Source organism: Heterocephalus glaber, unplaced genomic scaffold, assembly GCF_053883595.1.
Source record: "Heterocephalus glaber isolate CG9 unplaced genomic scaffold, H.glaber_assembly_v1.0 deba00001805, whole genome shotgun sequence".
Classification (NCBI taxonomy): domain Eukaryota; kingdom Metazoa; phylum Chordata; class Mammalia; order Rodentia; family Bathyergidae; genus Heterocephalus; species Heterocephalus glaber.
Genome location: NW_028258480.1, coordinates 2,921,184 through 2,946,486, shown reverse-complemented (window position 1 = coordinate 2,946,486; position 25,303 = coordinate 2,921,184). Strand labels below are relative to the sequence as shown.

Below are 25,303 nucleotides of genomic sequence, written 5' to 3'. Positions count from 1 at the left end.
CACTGGCCTTGACATAATGTTGACTGTTATACTAGAGCACTCTCACTGAGACATTGATCTGACTGCACTGTAACAAACCGTCTACAGTGGAGTTAGTAAATCAGGGAAGACCAGCTCTGTGTGGTGGGTATTTCCAGTAAAAGATCAGATTTGCTTCTTAGTAGAAATTTAGTTAAAACTGGATGTTAAAAATAGGAGTTTTTAATGTGGCAAGATAAGAAAATTGCTATTTTGATACTTAGCATCATTGCTGAGGAGAAAGTGTATTTTTAAATTTTCTTGATATTGAAGGAAAGAAACCTCTCTGATGCTAAGAGGTAGTAGGTAATTTTTTGCTTATTTGTTCCTTCATATTGAAATAATCTCAATCTATGTTTAACATACTTGCTAGATGTATTTGAATATACATATATATGTGTATGTTTGATGTTACTGTAGTTCATTTAAAAATGCTAAGCCCTTTTTTCTAAAGAAAGTTCTAGTTCATTAACTTTCTGTTAACTTCCACCTTCCATAGGTGATATTCTAATTCTGTAACCCCTATAGGACATACTCATAGTCCAGTGCCAGTCTTACTCTTTTGACTCATTATTTTGCTCTTCAATTGTTATTTTGAGTCTTTCACTTCAGATTCCTGGAGGTATCAAAAATGATTTTAATTGGATTATTTTGAAATTCCAAATCATTCTCTGAGGTAGCAAGGGTTATGTTCAAGAATTTTTTCACCTTTAACTGAATATGGGGCCTGGACTAAACCATACAATGCAAGTAATTCCTAAGAAAGGGGAAAAAGCAACAGAAAATACTAATTTAACCTGCAAAATAGAACAGAATACTGAATACCAGAGCAGCGATCACCAATTGCAGACACTGTGGTTGATTCCTCTTTGCTCAAACAGGAAATGACTGATGACCTCGATCACTACACCAACACTTACCTCATCTACTCCAAGGATCCTGAGCAAAGCCAGGAATTCCTTGGTTCCCCAGCAATCATCAACTGGAAACAGCACTTGCAGATTCAAAGTAAGAGGCCTGGAGTGTGTCCCACATGCTGAGCTCTGTGTATGTTGGTGGGTTTGATTTTCATCTCGAATAAGCATGTTAAACTCACATGCCTTTCTTCCAAGGTATAAAATCGGCTATCCGTTCATTCCTAGTGTCAGCAGCTACTATTACATAGTGAAAATGAGATGGCAGCTGTGTGTATGGTTGTATAGTGAACTGTAATTTGATTTGTTAGTAGCTGAGGACTCCTGATGTATTCGCTGGTGTGCCCTGTATCTAGCAAAGGAGAAGTTGGTGAGGAGAAAAGCTTTCCCCGTATATCACCGCTGTTTTATTACTGTCAATTCACAAAGGAATATTTTAGACAGTAAGAATAAGCTTTCTGGAGTCAGACTACTTAAAATTGCTGGACCTCTTATTAACTGTGTGATCTAGGCCAAGTAACAACCTCTCTGTGAGTAAGTTTTCTTATGTGTAAAATGATAATAAGAGCATCCAAAATATAAAGTCCTTGATGATTGAGTGAGATTTTGACTGGGAAATGCATAGCTATATTCTCATTTTATCAGATCTTCAACATCTCAAAGTAGCTATTTAAACCACACTCCATTATCATCTCCCAATTCTGGGAATCAGCAGTTTGGACCAGGCTCAGCTGAATGGCTCTTCTGCTGGTCCCGGAAAGCTTCAGCTGTGTGGACAAGGCCAGCTGAAGGATTGTGTGTGAGCTGGTAGTAATGGCCGTAAGCCTGGCTCTGGATAGTAACTTTGCTTCTGCAGCTATGACTGGAGTGATGGAGTGAAGTGGACATGTCAACCACAGAGTCCTCAGGAACAGAAAAATAGGCAAGCTGCAGCACATTTTTAGTCTTTGACTGAATCACATTTGTTATTGTTGCACTGGCCAAGGCCACTTACCTGTCTGAGCCCAGAATCAGTTCAAGAGAGAAAATCAAATTAGCAAAATAGTAATAATCTAGGGACATGATAGCAAAGGTCTATAACACTATCTGCATAAAATTTGTTAAAAAAATTTTGTCCTTATATCTGTATCTCATCTCCTTTGATAGGCATAACTGTCGTATAGTATATTTACGTCCTGTTGAATGATCTCAATTTGAAATTTTTTTAGTGTGGGAGTAATATAGCCATTATTACTTAAAACCTGTGTGATGACTGATCACAAAATATGTGGGTGCCTGTTAATGGGAATGTGCCAGCCTTAGTGGACAGAGAAATGAGGAGGGGCTCCCTGAAGCGCAGCTCTTGGTGAGCCTGGGTGGGACATGGCGGCCTGATGTGGGTGCTGCTCATGGCCTCTGGCCCTTCATCTCTGGGGCTATACCCGCTCCACTTCCTGCACTGACCTAAACATCGTTACTCAGCCACACCTTCCCACTGTGATGTTTCTGCCCGTGAGCCTCCAAGTCATGGGCTGAATTCCCTGTAACCGGGAATCCAACTGAACCTCTCCTCCAAGATGAAGGTGTCAGGTATTGTGTCCCACTTCCAGGAAATCTGACTGATACACTGTATGGTGACTCTATATCCAAGTATTTCCCAACACCATTGGGCAACAAGTCCCAAGAGTTAATATCAATGATGATGTCTCATATGTTTCTTTCTCCCAATTAGGTTCACAGTCCAGCCTGAACAGAGTAATACAAAATCTTGTAGACATCAATTTAAGCAAGGTGACGCACACACAATGCAATCTCTACATGATGTTTGATACAGCAAAGAGACTGGTTCCTTCTCTGGTGGACATAAAGAATTTACCACCCAATGGAGACAAACCCAAGTCCCTGTAAGTTTGATAGAATGTACTGGATGACATATATATCTGTCACAGCTGAAATTACCTCATATTAGTTTTTAAAGGCTTTCACAAAATATTACTTAAAGCAACAGAAATTCTTTACAGTTTTTAGAATCTAGAAATTCAAAATTAAAATGTTGACAGGGTCATGCTCCTTCTGAAGCAGGAAAAGGCTTAAAATTTAGCTTACTTCTGCCTAAAATATATGTCCTAGAACCCTACTTAATGTTTTTGTTACTCAGGAATGTTGAAACATTTCCTCTCCAGAGTCCTGGGTAAATTATCCCCTCTAAAGTCAGTTCACAATTATTCTCCACATATGACCAAGCTTTGTTTGCTTCATTGCATGTGTCATTATTTGAAATTAGCTAATATATTTAACTCACTTATTTGATGTTTGAATCTTCTTAGAAGCAGTATGGAAACACTACATGAGCAAGAACACACCTGTTCACTACTAGACCCAAAGAACTAACACAGTGCCCAACACACATGATATCAATAAACGTGTGTGATGAATTCACTTCACAAAAGGGTCCCAATGAAATGAACTTGAACAAATCACATATATTCCCAAACTGACCTCTGTCTAATTCTGCATGGAATGTAGTGCTATAGCAGGCCTGAAATGCAGAGGCTCAGTCCTGTGGCCTCCTGTGCTGACAGGCCCGGAAGGGCTCACTCCCACTGTCAGGTGCACTACAACACGGCAGGCACCTTTATGTCTAGAATCCCATTAGGCCCTTCTGTTCACCCCCATGAGATGGAAAGGGCAGGAAGTACCATCCACAGTTTCCTGATAAAAAGCTGTCAAGGTGAGTGCTCCCTCCAGAGTCTGTGGAGCCTTGAAATGAACACTCCCCGGCCATCTAAAATGTCCCTCTCTCAGCCCTACATTATGCAAGTGAAAGACAGATGGTAGGAAATAAGGAGGTAGACTCTGTGGAGATGGGAGAGTTACACCGGAAATGGGAGGGAAGGGAAGGCAAAGCAGAGGAAGAGGAAGTAAAAATGGCCAAGATGAGATATGTATACTTCCCACTTCCCCAAGGTGAATGCGGTTGTTATAAATCACAAACGTATACCGATGATAAAAATGTCTATACAAATGAGTGCTTTTGTGATTGTAGACTGCTGAAATGTAACCTCAACAGGGTCCTGGCAAATCACCCCACCTAGAGTCACTTCCCTGTTACTCCCCATGTATGATCAAGTTTGGTTTTCTTCATTGCATTTATGATTATTTGAAATTAGCTACTTTATTTAACTTACGTATTTTGTGTTTGAATCCTACTGGCAACAACCTTAGGCACTCCAGTGCTGTTCTGAGTACCTGTACCCTGGACCCATGGAGGCCCCTCAGGGATTCCCCCAGGGAGCTGTGCTCCTCATCTCTAGTCACTCCATGAGGAAATGGAGAGGAGAGGTTAACTAATCGGTCCGGTCACACAAGCAGGGCTGACACAAACCCTGGCACCCAGGCTTTGGAGCACACATCCTTCCACATGCTCCCATTCGCCTCCAGGACAATGTGAAGGAAAACACTTCGCGTGGACAGGATATGAAGGGCTGTTGTTTCCCTTTGTTCCTAACAGCAACCAAGAGATGTTCAAATTCTCATCCCTGGATGTTACCCACACTGCTCTGGTGAACCAATTCTGGCACTTTGGTGGCACTGAGAGAAGCCAGAGATTCATCGAGCGCTGCATCCGCACTTTCCCCAGCATCTGTCTGCTGGGGCCTGAGGGGACACCAGTGACCTGGAGCCTGATGGACCACACTGGAGAGCTGCGAATGGGAGCTACTGTGCCTGAGTACCGGGGCCAGGGTCTCATGTATCATATGGCCTTTTACCAGCTCCAGGCTCTGGAAAAACTAGGCCTCCCTCTCTATGCCCATACTGATAAGGCCAACCACATTATGCAGAGAGTGATGGCCAAGCTGCGCCACGTCCCCATGCCCTGTGACTGGAACCAGTGGAACTGTGTGCCACTGTAAAGATGGCCCTAAACATAGGTCACTGAGTAGTGTGCAGGTGGCTGGCGAAGGGCGTGTGCAATCCCTCAGCTTGGAGTGGACCCTGAGCTCGGGGATGGAGGGATGTGTGCTAAATGTTCCAGCCCTCAAATCAATCACAAGGCAGCCCTCGCTTCCTCAGTGTGGAGTGGGCCCAGCACTCCTGCTTCCAGGCTGACACAGCTGCTCATTTCTGGGACCTTTGATGTGTGTTAATCCACTTCCTGCTTTCTCCTTTGCTCTTACCTCATTCAGTCTTGCCTATTTGCTGGGACATGGATTCTTAGGATTTTCCCCTCTGGGCTTCTGTGGCTTTTCTTTTATTGTCTGGAGAGGTCTCTCTTCTCAATAGGTCTTTTTAAATCCTTTGTCAGGTCACTTCCTAGACCTTGTATGATAACCATGTGAAACAAATTTCACACATATATACACATAAATAATATATGTGGTGTAATTCTAGGAATTATTAAGAAAGAGAAGAACTGGTAGTATTTTTGCAAATAGCATCAATATCTTTTGCAATGAATTATGTTTTGCTATTAATGGCCCAAAAAAGAGAATTCAGCACTGCTTCTTCAGGATGAGCTCCACTGATCCCCTCCTGGATCCCTTGATGACACTGGGCCTTCTCTGCTTGTGGAAGCTTAATCTATACGTTCCATAGTGGGATATGAATGTAAGGAGAAGAGGACGCAAGAACACTCGACCTAGGAAGGTGGATGTTGATGATCAAGGATGGGGTTGTGGGAGGCTTTGTGCAGGGCTAGAGACCAGGTGGCACCTGGTAGGCGCACACGCTGTGAGATGCCTGCAACCTCTGTGTGCAGGTGAAAATCATGTGGGTCTAGATGATAAAGAAGACCATAGGAGGGCTCCGTCCCGAGGCTTCCGTGGAAGACAGCCCCAGTAGTGCTAGAGGAATAGCAGGTGCTTGAAGAAGGAAGAAAGGAAAGGGAATGTCATCAAGATCAGTCTTGAGACCATCACAGCCCAGGTCCTAACTAAGAAGAAAGAAGGTGAGCTTCCGGTACTTGAACACCAAGTAACATATCATCTGCAGACATGCGCTGATGTCAGAAATAGATGATGAGCTTTAATACAGATGTAGGGAGAGGTGAACCTCCTCATCCACACACACACACACACACACACACACACACACACACACACACACAGAGTGCCTGATCCAATTACAGAGGCATAAACTCAGTATTTAGTAGGAAAATGTTGGTTTTGTTTTATCAAATAAAGTCACCTGAAAACAGTGCTAATAATATGCACTTAAAGCCTCCTACGATCATCCGCCTGTTCTTCCTTCCAAAGCCAAAAAGCCTGAGGTTGATTATTCTTGCCTTTGAGTCATTATTCAGATTTTGTTTTTTCAAGATTTCATTCGGAATTTGTGGGAGAGGATAGACTTTACTTTTTCCTCTAAGTGCAAGCTGCCACAAGATGATGAAACTATGGGGTTTCCTCTTGCTCTTTTAAGTTGACTTAATTTTATTTTTAAAAAAATTATTAGCACAGCCAGCCTGCCCGCGCGCCGCCGTGCTGACTCCTCGCAGCGCTGGCCTCTCGGACTCTCACGCCCGGCCCCAGATGGCAGCGGCGGCGGGCGACTCCGACTCCGGGACGCAGACACGTTCTCCGCGGAAGACCCGGTGCGGAAGGTGGCGGGCAGCGGTACCACCGGTGGGGACCGCTGGGAAGGCGAGGACGAAGACAAGGACGTTAAGGATAACTGGGATGATGATGAAGACGACAAAAAAGGGGAAGCAGAAGTAAAACCAGAAATAAAAATTTCAGAAAAGAAAAAAATAGAGAAGATAAAAGAGAAAGAACAGCAACAGAAGAAAAGGCAAGAAGAAATTAAGAGGTTAGAAGAACCTGAAGAGCCTAAGGTGCTGACACTGGAAGAACAATTAGCAGATAAACTGCGGCTAAAGAAATTACAGGAAGAGTCAGACCTTGAATTAGCAAAAGAAACTTTTGGTGTCAATAATACAGTCTATGGAATTGATGCTGTGAATCCATCTTCAAGAGATGATTTCACAGAGTTTGGAAAATTACTAAAAGATAAAATTACACAATAGGAAAAGTCACTGTATTATGCCAGTTTTTTGGAAGCCTTAGTTTGAGATGTATTTCATTGGAAATTGATGACGCGAAAAAGGTTACCAATTCATTGACCGTGCTTTGGAGTGAAAAACAGAAGCAAGCAAAGCAAAGCCAAAAAGAAGAAGAAAGGTGTGGTTCCTGGAGGGGGATTAAAGGCCACCATGAAAGACGATCTGGCAGATTATGGTGGTGATGATGGAGGATATGTACAAGACTATGAAGACTTCATGTGACACTTTACCTTCTGGTGTCTTCTTTCTGTTGCCCACAATCCCTTCAACATGTAGCACAACTTCCTTTCCTTTCAGTTCTGCCAAATGCTACAATCAGAAGTGCAGTATCTTTTGTGCTGGTTACTCAACCCCTTGACACTTAGGTAATAATGTGCAAATGAGGGAACTTGGATCTTGCTGCCAAGGGGTTAAAATCAGGAACCTCAATTGCTACTAAATCATAGTTTAAAAACAGATCTAATAATGTTGTCATTGTTGCTATATGATTCCATAGCAGCATTCACTAAATTGGAAACAAAGGTTGCAACAGGACAAAAAATTGCGTAGTATTTACCAGCACCATTCAGTAATACAGTCTTAACCATACCTCCTTGAGCTACTTCATACTTGTCAAGAAAAGCAGTTTGCAGCAAGGGCACGTGGTGTGCACCTAATATTAAAATTGCTTTGTCTTAAAATTGAGCATGAGGATATTAAAAATCCATTGTGAAGAAGACTGCTTATCTCAGAGTGAAGATACTTAAAAATTAAATGAACAAAACCCTCCAACTTTGAAGCTGAAGAAGGTAAACCTCTCCATTACTGCAGTACAATAATTACTGTGGAATCTGCTGAGTGCATAGACCATCTAGTTTTTAATTTATTAGACTATTTCTACTGATGGCGTGCTTCAGGATGGGGGAGGGAAACTACCTGATTCAAGTGTCTGAGAAACAAATCTCTTTTGTTCTTCTAGGCTGCAGTGGAACAACTTTAAGAGGGTTGTGGCATTTCCTTTCCTTTATAAAACATGCTCAGCAAACTGCACCAGTTAACTACAGTTTGGTAAATTGTTATGTTCACGATTATGACATCCGCAATGTTTTATAAAGTAACTAATTTAATAAAATTACTATTGTGAGGACTTACATTTTGTGTTACATCCCAAGAGATATTTTTGGAGAGCACAAAACACAGCTCTTGGGACCAAAATTATCTATATACTTAAGCTTAATCAATGCTTGGTGTAGTTACAGCTTTAAAACAAGGATGGTGTGCTAGGTTGTTAACAGTGTCACCACAGAGCAACAAATCTATAAGGCTATTTATTTGGGAAATTATTTTGTTGTTTAGATACTAAGGCCTAACTAAGTACTATAAGAACTATTTATTTGGAGTAATGGAGCCTACAACTCAGGTTATGGTTACAAGAATCAACTGGGATCTTTATCTTGTCCTAAGTGATTTAACAAGATCTGTGGGTTTGGGGCCGGGGATGTAGCTCAGTGGTTCTGCTGCCTGCCTTGCAAGCACAAGGACCTGAGTTTGATCCTCGGTACCAAAAAAAAAAAATTGTGGGTTCACCTTTTTTTGTGCCAATTATCACAACCAGAGCAAAAATAAATTTATTTCCATAGGAAATAGGATCCTCGGCTCTAGACTGAGGTGTAAAACAGGGCAACTTAAATGAGTTGGTGAATTAATAGAAAGCCTGACTGCACAGCAGTAATCATATCAAATACTGTTTGAAGGCAGACGAGGGCTCAGATTTCCTCAGCAGTAATGACACACACAGAATTTAAACTCTATTTTATTATAGAAAGATCAGTTTCTAACAAATGAAAATTTATCACCTGTTCCTTAACTGTGTAAATAATATTAAATTTCTTTGAAACTGGAAAAAAATTATTAGCACATGAATTGTGCAAAATAATGCCTTTCATTATGCCAGTTTCATGCAGGTATTTAAGGTACGTTGATCATGTCCTCCCCTTACGCGCAGTTATTTTGTCTCCCCCCTTCCCTGTCTTTCCCTCTTCCCTAATATTTTCCCCTTCTACTCTCACATCTTCCATGTCCCCCCACTCAACACAGGTGAGGACACACATGATACTTGTCTTTCCGACTCTGGCTCATTTTGCTTAACATGATGATCTCCAGTTCCACTCATTATCTGGCAAACTACCTGATTTTCATTTCTTTTTGGTTGAGTAATCCTCTATTATGCATACACCACACACTCTGCACCTATTCCTCCACTGAGAGGTACCAAGGACCAAGCTGACTGTAAATACAGGCTCTTGTAAACTGTCCCACAATAAACATGCACATGCAAGTATCTGTACAGTAGCTTGATTTTCCTTTCTTCAAGTACATACAAAGCAGCAGTAGAATGGATCACCTTCCAGTTCTATTTTTAGTTTTTGATCGGCCTCCATATACTTTCCTACAGTGGCTGTACTCGTCTCTGCTCCCACCAACAGTGTACAATGGCTCTGTTTTCTCCACATCCTCACCAGCACTTGCTATTTTTTGTTTTCATAGTAATGGCCATTCTAACCGAGTGACATGGAATCTTAATTCAGGTTTGTTTTGCATCTATTTCCCTGATGGTTAAACAAAGTGAGAGTTTTTCATACATTTATCAGGCATTTGTGCTCCTCCTTTTGCAAACAGTCTTTTCAGCTGAGTTGTTCATTTACTAATTTGATCATTCTTTTGGGTTTTTTAAGTTCTTTATATACTCTGGATACTCATCTTGTGTAAAATAGCTCACAAAGATTTTCTCCCATTAATTTTTTAAAAATTTACTTTGATAGGAATTTTTTATTCTATTTCCAAGTCAGTGTTGGGTCTGAAATTTATAACATTTTTAGAAACCTATAAATTATGGATATACTTATAAACTTAGTATATGAAATACATTAAAGGTATGTGTATTTAAAATCTTTAAAAGATTCAAATTCACTAACCAATATAATCATTTTTAACAAAACTTAAAAGTCTAGGAATTAAGCTTGCACACAATAAAATCAGTGAACTGGAAGTTGTAGTAAATCTGTTAATCTTTAACAAAAATATAGCAATGATCCAACTTAAATTTAGAACTCTAAACCAACTTACCCTATTATATATTTCTAATTAAACTGAAAAGATTCTCATGCTAATAGGTAAAATTCTACCACATTTTATAAGAATGTAAATTACTATCATTTGTGCTAAAATTCCTTTTTCAGTTAAACTATTAGTACTCTAGATAGGAGTCTTTAAACACTGGTGTATAGAGAGACTAGTATTGGTGTTTTAAAGAACAGAGAGATCATGCTCATGAAGCAAAGTCATCATCTTGAATTACTGAAGTTATTGACACCACATAGAGAGGAGAATGACAAGATTGGTGTTTGTAGTTGCCTTGGTCTGTTTTTCGTTACTGTCACGAAGTATCTGAGGCTGGATAACATTATGAAGAGTAGAGAATTATTTATCTCACAGTTCTAGAGGCCCAAAGATAGAGCAAAGGCATCAACCAAGTTTGGGTTAGGACCTCGTCATAAATGGTACATTTAAGAGTGTGCGTGCAGGGAAGGGAATATGTCTTGTGATGGGCAACCAGAGGGAGAGACAAAGATCAGGCTTGCTCTTAACACAGCTGCTCTGGAGGGAACCATTTCAATTCCTCGAGAGGGTAATACTCCCAATATCCTAAGGGTTCCCCATTACTTCCCACCTCTTGAAGGTTTATACCATTTCCCTACATCACCACTCTATGGACTAATCCTCCAACACACCAGCCTTGGGAGCAAGCAACATCCAGAACATGGCATTCTGCCTCTAGCCTCCAAGGTTCAAGTCCATCTTACAGTGCAAAATGCATTCACTCTATTCCCAATAATCCCGAAGCTTCTCTGAATGAGTCCAGAATCTCATCCGAGATTCAAGGCTAATCCTTTAAGCATGGAGCCTCTGTAAAATGAAACACACACACACACACACACACACACACACACACACAGATTAAATGCTTCCAAGATACAATGGTGGGACAGAAACAGAGTTCATATTCCTACTCTAGAAGGGAGAAAAAGGCAAATAGGAAGGTGTGAGTAGCCCAAAGCAAGACCAAAACCCAGCAAGCAAGAACTTAAATTCTAAGGCTTTAAGTTTGCATGGTGGCAAACTGTGGTAAAAATGGACCCACAAGGTCTTGGGCCACATCGATACTACAGCTTGGCTGCTACAGCCACATGGTTATTCTCTCAGGCAGGTTTTTCAGGCTGCCTGCAGCTCTCCCTGCTGGGTGTTGTACATTGTGATACCTGTATCTTTCTTAAGTTCCCACTACAGCTCCAGGAGGCATCACCCCACTGGAGGCATCTCTACTTTGGGGTAACTTCTGCCTGCCCACAGGACTTTCTTCTCAAATCTCAGTGGAAGCTGCTTAGACACCATATTTCTTGCATTATGTACACTTGCAAAACAAGCATCCTGGAGAGGTCCAGGCACACAACTGGCATGAGGTACATCTGAGTCCATATGAACCAGGGCTGAAAGCAGAGAAAAAATATTGAGTCCAAGCAGACAGCCATGAGCTCAGTTCCTGAAACTATTCTGCTCTGGAGAGGCTAGGGACAATTGATGGATGGGGTCTCCTGAAAATTTCTGAGATGCCCTTAAGTCCTTTTTCCAGTTGTTCTGATTGTTAGCATTCCTTCCAGTCTCTTTACCAGAAAGTTACTTGGTCAAGCCCTTCTCTTTCAAATAAGCATTTTTCCAGGTGGTTAATTTTCCACTGAATGTTGATGGTCCATGAAGTTACCATCTTGAAATTAATGGTGAAACTGCACACTTTTCAAATCATTCAGCTCTGCTGTTTGCTCCTGATTCTCACTATAGATCTAGCTAAAGGCAGCCAGCAGAATCCCTGCCACACCCTGAATGTTGGGCTGCCTTGAAATTTCCTTCACCAGACTAATTAGTCTACTCCCTTTCCCCATTAATGCCTAGTGCACCATTATGGGAATGCTAACACATGGAAATTACTCACATCCTATTGCTCAAGGTCATCACCAAGGTTTGATTTTTCACACATGCCCTTCTCCTGAGAGTAAGTGCCATCATGTTTTGCACAGACACTGCCATGCTGGGAGCTTGTCAAAAAGTGATGTGAGTTTTTGGCAGCAGTTTTGAGGCAGTATCCAAAGACAAGTGTATAGAACTTAACTGCACTATATCCTAAACTAGTAATTTTTTATTACTTCTCTACTAGTGATTTTTGGTGCTGTAAAAACAAAATATGGAATTTATTGTTATATTAGTTATGGGTTTGACAATTTTCATGTTCTAGTTTTGAAAAACTAGCCAAAAACATTACCACTAGGACCAATAAAATTCCAATTTATTTCTGGAAGTAAGGGTGCACATCTTGGCTTTGAATTCAAATGTATCTGGGAATTATTTTTCTGAGTGGTTACACCTCAGTTCCTAGAAGGTGTACATTTTGGGAACAAGGAACAGATGAATGTAGTATCTTTGTTAGTGCTGCTATGAGGCGTGACCACTAAGAGAGTATATTTTCTAATTTGTGTGTTGCTGATTGTGCAAATTTGGATATAATGGATAAGTTTTCCAAGTTGCAACCTCTCAAAAGCAAATTCAATGAAAGATGTATAACATTTGTTCCAAATGAAACATATTTCAGTTTTGATGGATCCATGGTTCCTTATCTTTGACATCACGGGTACAAACAATTTATTTGGGGAAAATTTGGCTGTGAGTTTTAGTGTTGTGTCACAGGCCTGGGCTACACGTGCTAAATTCAGCCATGTCAACACTAAACATGAGGAATAGGGCATTGGTGCATCTCTTGTCCTTCGACTCATTGAGGCACTTATATCCTGGACAATACCATTTTGTATTCAATAACTTTTTCACCAGTATTGCTCTTCTTGATAAGCTCAGTTCAATGGGATTTCAGGCAACAGGTACAGTGATAAAGGCTCACAGTGACAAAGTGGCATTGGAATCAGATGCAGGTTGAGAGAAGAAAGAGGCACATTCAACTATCAAACTGATGGCAAAGGCAATGTTGTCTGCAGATGAAATGATAACAGTGTTGTCCCTGTTGCCTCTTCTAGTGCTGGTATTGATCCCTGGTCGATCGGTGTTCCCAGAAAATGAAAAAGAAGATCCAAGTTCAGCAGCCAATCACAATCAAAGTATATAATCAGTTCATAGGAGGCATAGACAGATGTAATGAAAACACAGATAAGTATTGGGCATCAATCCATGGAAAGAAATGGTAGTCCACCCCTCTCTTGTTCTGTTTTGAATTGGCCTCCCAAAATGCTTCGCAATTGCATGAACTACGATGAAAGGCCAATAGATTTTCTGGAGTTTCATTGATGTGTGGTTTGCTATGATCTGGAGACCCAAGGTCATCACACAGAACATGGCTGAAGATGAAGACCTGTACAGAAGTGTAACATTGACTCCTGTCATGATGTTATAAATTGTGTACTAGTGAAACAGGGGAAGCAAACACAGTGTGCACAGTGTCATAAGAATGGCATTTTTAGATGTAAAAATGTGAAGTGTTCTGTTGAATGCCACACCGAATAGCAAGTGTCACCACCACCTCTTGAGACAAGAAATGTGGTTTATGCATTATGTACAATGTAGCAGTGGTTTTGCCTAATGTTCCATTTGGGGAACTCTGCATAACTCAAAAATGGAACAAAATGAAATTTTTCTCTTCAGATTCCTCCAAGTTTTTCTAAGTAACATATATGAATTTCATGTGAAAATTAAAAAAACATCGCAAGCTTCAGCATTGATGAGTTTCAGTCTCCAGCAAAGCCTAGGGATATCGGTGAAATGAAGACAAATATTCTGCATAGCATGTATGGACGTTAGTCCAGCCTTCAGTGGAGTCCTTGAAACCTCCTGAGTCTAGCCTTACAGACCACATTCCTAGTACCTATTCTGGCCTTCTGAGCTCTGACTAGGGTTGCACATCAAGCACTGCTCACAACATTGTAGGTCACCCTCAGCTGGCATCTCTAAAACTTTACAACCTCCTGGAAATAAGTTCCAAAGACTTCTAAATCACAGGGCCAGGTACAGTCATACACCAACCCCGTCTTGGTACCAATTGTCTGTCTTAGTCCCATTCTTGTCACTGGGACAAAATATTTGACACTTGGAGTTTAAAGGGGGAGAGGTTTATTCTGGCTCATAGTCTCAGTGAATTCACTCCGAGGTCTGCTGGCTCCGAAGCAGAAATGTCATGGCAGGACAGTGTGGTGGAGAAAAGGTACTCCTGCCTCGGCAGCCAGAAAGCAGAGAGGGAAGGGAGGCCCAGGGGACAAGAATGCGCCCTTCCAGACCACACACCCTGGGAGCTGTGCATCATGACCAGGGCCCATCTCCCGGCATGAGCTGTGGGGGACATTTGAGACCTAAACCATAAGAGAAGCTGGTACTTCTTAAGTAAAAAGTATTTGCCTTGCTGTCTTGTCAGGCATATTCATGTAGGAAGCTTACCCTACGTAAGGGTAATTTTTGGTTTTGCCTCCTTTAAAAAACATTAACATATTTTTTCTATTCTAGGTATTCATCCATTCCACAAATGTTAACCCATTAACAAAAATTTTAAAACTTAGTGTCAGTGTAAAATAACAACTTTGTTCCAGGTATGGTGGTGCATGCCTATAACCCCAGCACTTGGGAGGCTGAGGCAGAAAGATCACCATGAGTTTGAAGCCAGCCTAGGCTACATAGAAAGTTCAAGGCCAGCCTGAACTACATAATGAGACCTTGTCTCAAAACAAACAAACAAAAGATAACAATTTGCTTTAAAAATAAGAAATTGCTTATTTTGAGCCAAAGAGATTGATTATGGTCTGAGAGTACACCCAATTTACCCTGAATGATTGGTTCCACAGGGGAAGAAATTATGTGAACTTTTATGGCAAAAGAGTAATGAAAGACATAAATCAATACTTTCGACAGATGCACTGGTGTGGGCGAGGTAGGCAGACTGCAGCCAAGAGGGTCAATCTCCGAGTTTGAGACATTATCTTACTGCATTCACAGATTGAGGGTTTTTTGAGACTAGGGCCCTGCTAAGTTTAACAATATGTACTGCAAGATATACCTAGTAATCATGATAATTTCAGTTCCCACTCAAAGGTTAAAATAAATGGCTATGTTTTGATAGAGCCCAAGGCAGTAATGGCTCTGGGCACTGCATTCCATCTCTCCAGACTCCCAACATTCAACCACTTAGCAGAGAAGCAAGAGCCTGCAACATCTCTGCTATCAATGCTGAGTCTTTAGAAAACTTCAGCTTCACTCCAACTACGGGTGAGTAATTATGGTGCAGCAGATATCAGTCCTCACCTTGAGACAGAAATGGGCACACAGCAGTCGGGTGCACTGGGGCCTGATCCTAATGCTGAGAATTCCAATGCAGACCTGATATTTCGAGCTTGGGGGACTCTGCTGAGTCTCTGTTTATACCACTGTTGGGCCTCAGAGTATGACAATAGCTTTTCTGAGAATGAGGACTCTTACTCAGAGAAGTAAAAGCTTCTTTCAGGACACCTGTACCTGTTTGTGTCTGAAGCCACAAGGTGATACTTTCATTATCTTATTTGTAATAGGAACAAGAATAATCACAGAATGAAAGCACCTTAGAGAAGACTCTTAAAGGCTGAGATATTGTGTAAGATAACTATTCTACTTCACAAACAAGGAACCCCTCTGATGAAGCTCAGGACATGCCCACACAAAAGGGAAGGGACACCTGAGCCTAGACCCTCGAACTGCGAGCTCCTTGGAGTGCCTCTGTTTAGGGCTGAGTGTGTAGGGTGGGCAGGAGCCGTGTTCAGGGTCTCCAGGATCGGGGAAATGAAGAGACCTCGGCTGGTGGTAAAGCATCAGCACCTTGTGTGGCAGAAGCTCTACCAAAGCAGGGACAATCACAATCCTCTTCTTACAAAGAGAGTAGTGGTCCATCCCTGTCAAAGACTAAACCATGGGAGGTAAATAGAGGTCATGTTATTCAGTGACAGTAGACAGGTGGTTTTTAAAGTCATGTGGTAAATATTTCAAACTTGAAGATGAAACTATCTCTGTGAGAAGCAGAGCCAATATTAAATAAGTGGAGCAGCTGTGTTCTAATTTACTTTTATTTATAGAAATGTGCTGACTTAACTGGCCATATGTTGGTACTGTAAAGAAAACCCTAAGAACAATTTGCTTGTCCATCATACACAAGCACAGTTGAGCTGCTTGGGTCACTGTCCTTCTAATTAAATCTTTTTCATCCACAATGAGATTATTAATTAAAATAGAAAACACAAAAGAACCGACACATTCAAATTTCAGGACGGTGTCAAATTTCCACTCTTGATTATTTCACACAATAGAGCTTGGACTAAAAATACTTCTATTAACTTATCCACTCCAGATTTTTTAGAAGTGCATTCGTTTTTGAACATCATAGAGCAACTGTGGGTGTGAGGGGTGCTTTAAGTGACAGGTTCTGAGATAAAATACTGTCCACCACTAGTGGCTTCTTTCTGTGACCACCAGGGTTCAAACTCTCAGAGCTGCCATTTCCTTGGCTTTCAAGACTGTTACTGATAAATGCCTAGGGTGAATCACTGTTCTCAAATTTAATCGAAGCACACAAAGGCAAGAGAGAACACACAGTTTTTAGAAAAGTGAGGGAAAACTTCAGGTCCTCCTTGTAGCAAGTTCTGTACTCTATGTGTACAAGGAAACAGCTCTGGTTTTAAAGAAGTAATTTCACCCAACATCTCTGGTTTCCATCTTCTTCCCTAGGTAACTGAGAAAAGGGGAATGAGGACAGATGTCCTTCCCACAAAATCGCATCTTATCTTCCATCCCCCAGCCTGCTGGTTATTTGGAGGTAGAAGGGAGAGGAAACACAAACACGTTCTGCAAAGAAAGGCTGAGAGGACACAGCATCAGCCCCTAAATTTGCATAACCAGTACCCTGGATAGGACCATAAAAGGAGGATGTGGATGCCATTGAATCTCACACCAAACACCAATTATTTCTAGCAGAAAGAGCAAGCTCTCCACTCTCGTAATCTCTGTAAAAAAAATTTACCAGAACACATTCTTCAGATCCTAGGTGTATGTGCTAGGCTAAAGAGGATATCATATTGAGGAAGAATCTCCTGCTTCTCATTTCTTCCTGAGACCATCTCTCTGTGTACACAGCTTTCCAGGTAAGGACCCATCTCACAGGGTAGAACCGTCACAGTGTAGTGTGGGCATTTAGCCTCATATAAGACAGAAATCAGTGCTCCAGCTTTAAGCCCAAAATAAAAGGGAAAGTTGATTGTAGGAAGGAAAGACAGCAGAGCTGGCTCCTCCTTGGACAGAGCAGCCCTGCACAAATGAGGCATTTATTTTTATTGGGTCTCAAAGGAAAGACCCTGATTATTCAGGTGTTTTTTTAAAGGGCAGGCAAATGTCTTCAGACAGGGTGGAAGTTACTTACTAGCACAGTCTCTTCCAGTGCGCTCATAAATCCTGTTTCTTAGTTCAAGGAGTACAGCAGCTGGTCGCTTTGATTACATTTTGCTTTCTTTCCTCTCTTATCACCCAGAATTGCCTCTGCCCCCTGCTACCTTTCAAGTGTGGTTATCCCAAAGTCGCTAGCTCCCTGCCCAGGTACACACTCGCGCTCTGGAGTCAGACCGCTTCCATTCTGACACATCTCCATAGCTTTCTCTGCGGCCTATTTGCTGTCTGTCCCAAGCAAGTGACTTAACCTACTCCAAAGTCCTGTTTGCTGTCTGCTCTAGAGTCACTGCTTCAGGAACCTATAGGACTTTTCTCCCGCATGAAGGTAAGAAAAAAATAATCGTGTTCTTTTGAGTTTTTTGTGGGAAGTGCTCAAGGTGTTTTGCATTTTGCTTTTAACTGATGGTTACATTATATGAAGTGGGTTTTTTTCAGTCTGAGAAATATTTCTACCAGGGAATGTGTACCATGAAAAATATTCTTTTTAGGGTTAATCACAGTTTCCATTCTAAACACATAGGTACTATGGAGACAATTTGGAAATTGATGAGTACAAAAAAGGGAGCAGCATTGCCAAAGCCGAATTCTGGTCAAAATAACATTTCTTTAGCACCTGCTGCACAGAGATGCTGTGCAGATAATATTCTCTTAACCTTTAGGAAGCATTCTCAAAGAGGCAGCTCTCCCTTGGATAAATATTAACCAAGATGGAGAAGGACACTATTCAAGTCTGAAAGAAAATATAGAGAAAAATGGGGTAGAGAATAAGTCAGATTTACTGTTTATATTTTCTAAAAAGAAACTTATTTAAAAAGATTTTATCAATAATGCAGTGATAAAAGTTTGTAATATTTGCTTTTCCCTTCTAATCTTATCTTTCTACACCTTTACATATTCTCATACATATTGCATATTGAGTATGCATGAACAAAGGCCTTCATAATCTAGCCAAATACTATAGTGTTTGCTTTCTAGTTTTATGCTAACAATCTCTGTGCATATATGTGAAAGAACCATAGTTATTGCTAATAGTTCCTTATAGTATGACAGACTGTTAGATCATTTTCATGTAATCTATAGTGCTAGACCTAGAGATTTTTGTCATGTTTTTCCTATTTGTTAATGTTGCATAATTAACATAGTCTATAATAATTTTTTTCCTTTGATGTTTCCCCGTTGGCTAAATTTCTGGAATGGTTACACGGGGTCTGAGGTATTCTTTTGTAGACTTTGTCCATTTCAACTGCTGAAATGCCCTGTTTGTTGCTTTTTTTTTTTGGTACCAGTCCTTGCGCTTGCGCAGCAGGCAGCAAAACCACTGAGCTAAATCCCCAGCCCTGAAATGCCCTGTTTATCCAGCCTCTGCCAGTTGCCATCTGAGCTATTATTAATGCGACATCATGTCCTTCCTGTTTTGTTTTTTCCTCAGTGTGCATTTGCATGTGTGTAGGACTGTAGAGCTGCTTCTCATGGTGCTGTTTCAAGTCCTGAGACAACACCTGAGATCTGACACCGAACTTAATTTCCCTCTTCTGCTCCTCTCAAGTTCTTCAAAGATGTATTAAAAGATTCAGGTTTGGCCTCAAGGGATGTTAGGCTTCCAGGTTTTGAGACTCCCAAGGACATGGCACAATTACCTGGGGGAAGCATCTTTGTTGTCAACAACTGCTCTGATCCTCTACTAGAGTAGGACCCAGGATATTGTTATATGGTCGACAGTGCACAGGGTTTTCTCCCACAACCAAGAGTTATCTGAGCCAAAATATACATACAGCTGAATTTCAGGAATTCTGTTGGAAATTGATCAAGAACTAAAAAGAGAGGGCATTAACCACCATTACAAGAAATAGGGTAGCAGATGTACCACTGAGAACACAAAAAATAAAAAGCAAAAGAAGTTACCAATAACAGCTTTGTGCCTTAAACTGAACAACTTAGACAAAATGTGTAAATCCTTGTACAAAAACCAGTAACCAGAGGTGCTCGCTCTAAGATCTGAAAATGTATATGCTCACTAAAGGAAGTGGATCTTTATCTATAAATTTTTTTTTGGTACTGGGGCTCAAACTTGGGACCTTGTGCTTGAGAGGCAGGTGGCAGAACCACTGAGGTAAATCCCCTATAAGTATTTCAACAGTGAAATTTAATTACAACTAAAATATTTCCCTGGGGAAATTGTATAGAAAATTGTTGGAAAATACACAAAATTGTAGATATGCGAGGTAAATATGTGTACATATACAATATCAACACAGTAATATTATATACTTGAAATAATTGCTGATAGATATTAAATGCCCTTACCACAAAAATATGTGTAATGATAGGTTAATTGGCTTGACTATAGTAATGACTTTACTATGTATTTCAAAAAATCATGTTAAATACCTTAAATATATATGTATCAGAAAAATACTATATAAATGTTTACCCATTGGTAAAGCTGAATTACATAACAACAATATATAAGAGAAAAATGTTTATCAATCACAGATGACTTCAGTAGTAGAATCAACTAATATTTGTAGAAGCAAAGAAATTTTGAGCAAAGAAAAAGAGAAAGAAAGAAATGGTCCTGTTCCTCAAGAAAGTAAAGTCGAAGAAAACACTTTCTCAATTCATATTTTTTGGCCATATTACTATTATAATATAAAAACAAGATAAAGGAAAGAAAAATATGGACCAATCGCCCTTATAAAATAGATGCATATATAATAAACAATATTGTATTATATAGCATAACGTTATATATAGCACATTACTTAAAGTAATAGAATATTGATCCTATAATATATAAAGACATTAGTATCTAGTAATCTAACAGCAATTCATCATAGGAATACAAAGCTCATTTGACAGTGAAAAATCAAGACATATAACTCAACAAATCAACAAAAATAAGAAATATATAATCATCTCAACAGATGCATAAAAAGCATTTGATATATTTCAAAACCATTGTTCATTTAAAAATTCAGCGTTGTCAACAAGACAGCAAAACAGGATGCCTTCATCACTTGTGCCCCCAAAAGCACAAGCCTGGCAACGATCCATGGACTGAAGTGCACTTGGGGAGCTCTAAGATCAAAGGCCAAAGGCATGTTGGCAGTGCCCAAGCCTAAGGAAAGCTCCACTCAGAGGGCAGGTCAGCCCTGGGTGCACAGCCCTGAACACTGACCTAGCTCCAGACTCATAAACAGTCCCACGTTTCTGTGGACTTGGCTCTGACCACTTGCTGTGGTCCTGGAGGAAAGCCATGTATCCAGGGACCTGGCTGGAGTTTTGCCTGTCTACAGGTGCGGTGCAGGACTGACTATAGATCCAACTGTGGACAAGGAGATAATCTAATGATGAGTCCAAGCCTGCTCCACCACATTTCAGAGGCAGACCTGTCCATCTGGGGACCTGACAGGTGATGGCTATCCATCTGAGGAAACCAGCCTGCAAATACCAACAAAAGGACTGGTTTTTCAAATACAAGATTCCAGTGTGAGGCAGCTCTCCACTATTCACTAACAAAATAAAGAACCATGAACTGTTTGACAAAGAGTTCAAATTGATAATCTTAAAGAAGGGCAATGAACTACCAGGGAATACATATAAGCAAGTAAATAAAATCTTCATTGGACTGAATCATTTTGAAATCAAACGTAGAAGAATATCAAGAATAGCTGAGATAATTTAGAGCAATATAGTGGATTCCTAAGACTTCAGTTGCTTGGCAACAGAATACATGTGAGTTTGTTTTACACCACAGTAGGGCCTCAACACCCTACCCACAAAGTTTCCATTTCTTTTCTTACTTTCAGATCTTCAGTATGGTCAATTCAGACCTCAGATTTATACAAGCAAATCTTGGTGAGCACTTCCCTATGGAACAGTGAGGTGCTACTTTTCGGATTTGGCAAACCAATCCCTACATTGCACATGGACTACACAAATATGCCAGTGAGCCCCTCTCAGTCACTGTGACCTGGCACTCATGCCTGCTTGCTCTAAACCCAATTACAGCTCTGCACAGGAAAGCATTGGGGCAATACTCTGGACCTCAATAAAGTCTTTGGCCAATAAGTATTCATTCTCATTCTCTCTCTCTCTCTCTCTCTCTCTCTCTCTCTCTCTCTCTCTCTCTCTCTCTCTCTCTCTCTCTCTCTCCATCTGGCTATTGAGAATGCATTTCCAGATAGCTGCTTACTTCCTACTTCCTATTGGCTCTGCATACTGTGCTACCTTCTCTACTCTGGCATCTATTACAAATCAAGGCTTTCTGTTATTTTATATGTTCTGTTGTCTCCTCTATGCTTCATCTGACTGACACACATCACCTAACTTCTTTCCAGGCAGGACTCTCCCAGATGATGACTGTCTTAGTAGACATAAGCTGGGGACAGACCAGAGAAGCGCTTCACGAGTGTCTTCCCTATAACAAGGACACCTGGCCCTAGGGCAAACCCCTGAGCACTGGGCCACTCAACAGGATAAAGATTAACCCCATGAAAGCTGCATTGTAAATCTGCACAACTAACTCTCTGGAGTCCAGTCAAGGGCAGAGCTTGAACTTATAGCCATTTTCATGAATGATATGCCAAGACTAAACCAGTGAGCAACACGTGTAAGAACAGAGCTGTAGGAATCACAATCCCTGACTTCAAAATGTACTGCAGAGCTGCAGTAATCAAGTGTATCATACTGGGATAAAAACACACATATAGACTAAGGAATCAGAATAGAGACCCTGAAACCAGCTCATGCAAACAGTCAAGTGTCTTCACAAAGTGTGGTAGAACACACGTGTGGACATGATTCAGTAACCACCATTGCGAGGACCATGCCTATGTGGCTGAAGAGTGGGATCAAGTCCTGCCTGACATCGTATACAGAAAGCAACACAAAAGGAATTAAGATTAAACACTGACCGTGAAACGATCGAAGTTTTGGAAGAAAACAGGAAATGCTTCTAGGCATTAGACTAGAAAATGATATTTTTGGATATAATACTAAAACAAGCAATAAGAGCAAAACACAGGAAGTAATGTTTCTTCACAGCAAAGGAGACAACAAAATGAAGACATCTTATGGAATGGTTAAAAATATTTTCATACCATTTTATCTGATAAGAGTTTAATATGCAAAATTTATAAGACATTCTTTTAATTCAACAACAGAATGAATAACCCCCCAAAAAGAAAAGAGGACTTAAATTGCCATTTCTCCAAAGAAGACACACAAAAGGCCATCATGTACATGCAAAGGTATTCAGCATCACTAATCATCTGGGAAATACAATTCATAGTCACAGTAAGTCATTACTTACACATGCCAGGATGATGACTTAAAAAAAAAACACAGCAAGTGTTGGGGAGGACATGGAGAGAAGGAAACTTATCCTATTGGCAGGAATACAACTGGCATAGTCACTATGGAAAACACAACTGTCTCTGAATGAAAGATTAACAGTAAACATTTCACCAGGCTAGAAAAGAGCTTTCCCACCTTGAAAAATGTCATCTATAAAAAGTCTACAGCTACTGCAATGCTTAAGGGAGAAATAATGGTGTCTCCTAAGACCAAGAATGGCATAGTTGGGTGCATCTAGTTAACAAAAATGTGTTGCTTATGTTGTTTATTTCAAAGTAGCTAAAAGAGAGGGTTTTGCATGTGCTCATTACAGAGAAGTTATAATAGCTGAAGGTGACAGCCATGCTGATTTTCCCGATTTGATCATTACCTAATATACAGACAAATCAAAATATCATATTGTACCTCATACATATGCACAATAATTATTTCAATAAAAATTTAATTTAAATAAAGAAAAAGAGAGGATGTTATGTAACCCCTTTTCATATAATTTTTTTGGAAGTTACAGGCTACGTGCAATAAGCCAAGAAAAAGAAATAAAAGGCACAGAGGAGGAATGATTAAAACATTTTTATTGGAAAAAATGTTTGATCATATACACAGACATTTTTAAATCTTCAAATTAACAGTTATAGTAGCAGCTACTAGAACTAGTAAATAAATTTGTTAAGGTCACAATACATATCTCCAAAATAAAAAAAAATGGATAGTACTTCTATAGACAAACAACAATTTTTTAAATATTGTAATATGCTTTATTTATAACATCCAAAGAATGAAGTAAATAAGTATACATTTAACAAAATATATTCAACTCCAAGTGAAGAAGGCTAGAAGAAATAAAGATAGAAAGAAGACAAAGAAAATTATAATTTTAAAATCATATTTAAAACAACACTACACTTTACAGTTTTTTCTCCAGGCTAGTCATTATTAAATTCCTAAGTCTTAAAAAATATTCAGGGGCTGTGCATTTCTCCTTTCTCCTGTGCCTTCCATCTGTGCATGGGCCATGGTCTGTTACCTGTCAACTGAGTCCCTGTTTTCTATAAATTCACAAATTCCATAGATTTCTGTCCCCCAAACACATAAAATATACCCAACTCCAGGGTATAAGGTCTCCTGTCTGTCTGTCTCTCCCTCCCTCTCTCACTCCCTCCTTCCATATTCTATTCTCTCTAAAGGGTGTACTTCATTATTTCTATTAGACATTTTTATGCTTCTCACTGATATACCCTGGAAGTTCTCTTTGGATGGTGACAGTTGGGGAGCCTATAACTTATTACATGAGTTGGTGAGTTGAGGCCCCCATTTTCTCTTTGGGGACTCTCGTTGGCTCCATCTGGTAACCAGAAGCCAAAACCTAAAATACATTGGGAAAAGTATAAACACCCAAAAACAAGGAGAGATATATCACATTTGTTGATTGAAATATTCAAAGTTGTTATGATATTACTTATTACCTAATTGAGCTATAGATTTGTGACAATCCTAACATTAATTCAAGAAGCTTTCTAGTAAATATTTACCTGCAAAGAGTCTTAACCAAATCATTCAAAATATTGATAGACTATCAGATTTCAAAATATACGGTAAAGCCATAGTAAACACAACAATGTGGTATTGAGAGTAGACACCTAGACCAACAGAATCAAACAAAAACTCAAGAAATAGACTCATAAGTATGCTCAGCTGATTTTAATAATTATCCAATACAATTTAACAGTAAAGGAAAGCTTTCTCAGTAACTGCTGATTAAATACGTGGATATCAATATTGGAAAAATGGAATAAACTTTTCATGGTGTGTAAAAAATTAACTTCAAATAGACATGAAATGCTTGTAAAAGAAAATGTAGGAGGAAATTTTTTTGACTATGGGATAAGCAGATAAACTATATAGAAGAAAAAAATCGTAAGTAATCAAAGAAAAATATTTAATTAGGATTTATAAAATTTGAAATCTTAAGACTTTTGTTCTTTGAATTTGTGTACAAGACAAAAACAGAAGAACCAGGTAATGAAAAAATATAAACCCCACTGGTATATTACTAGGTATTTATCCAAAATAAATGAAACACAGATACACACAAATCTTCTACTTGCCTTTCCAGTTTCTTTATTCTTTATAGTCAAAAAAATAGAAAACAAATATGCAACAAAAAGTGAATACTATATAAATCAGTAAACTATTATTTATACAACACACGCCATTCAGATGGAAGGCACTCAGACTGAATTCAGTGATAAAACTGCATATCCTGCTTTTAATACAGAATGCCCCATGGACCAATTTGCACTACTGCATAGTTAATAATAACAAAAGTCAGGCTGGGGATTTAGCTCAGTGGTTCCGCCGCCTGCCTCACAAGCCCAAGGTCCCCAGTTCGAGCCCTGGTACCAAAAAATAAAATAAAAAAACAATA

General features: G+C 39.9%; 2 protein-coding genes, 1 long non-coding RNA gene and 1 pseudogene across 5 annotated transcripts in view; 3 read left to right on the top strand and 1 right to left on the bottom strand.

The window, feature by feature from the left end:
* The window catches only part of LOC101712854 (glycine N-acyltransferase-like protein Keg1), a 42,881-nt gene extending 19,545 nt beyond the window's left edge, over nt 1–23,336 (top strand). Inside the window, exons 4-7 of one of the 2 annotated variants that reach the window (XM_004869737.4) lie at nt 900–1,026; nt 2,644–2,815; nt 4,423–17,216; nt 17,600–23,336. In XM_004869737.4, coding sequence (XP_004869794.1) covers nt 900–1,026; nt 2,644–2,815; nt 4,423–4,825 — 702 coding nt within the window. In that variant the 3' untranslated portion in view covers nt 4,826–17,216; nt 17,600–23,336. Of the gene's footprint in view, nt 1–899; nt 1,027–2,643; nt 2,816–4,422; nt 17,217–17,599 lie in introns of those variants that run through there. The other variant, XM_004869738.4, reaches the window with a different exon arrangement.
* Nucleotides 1–25,303, bottom strand: part of LOC147820758 (uncharacterized) — a 135,729-nt gene that overhangs the window by 67,019 nt on the left and 43,407 nt on the right. The window lies entirely within an intron of this gene.
* LOC147820759 (eukaryotic translation initiation factor 3 subunit J-like) lies at nt 6,443–23,336 on the top strand (annotated as a pseudogene). The gene is made up of 2 exons (XR_015448263.1): nt 6,443–17,216; nt 17,600–23,336. The product of XR_015448263.1 is annotated as a eukaryotic translation initiation factor 3 subunit J-like (transcript).
* The window catches only part of LOC101713466 (glycine N-acyltransferase), a 35,889-nt gene continuing 28,240 nt past the window's right edge, over nt 17,655–25,303 (top strand). The window contains 1 exon segment of the mRNA XM_021248316.2: nt 17,655–17,842. Within this exon segment, the coding sequence (XP_021103975.2) occupies nt 17,837–17,842 (6 nt within the window). The 5' untranslated portion in view covers nt 17,655–17,836.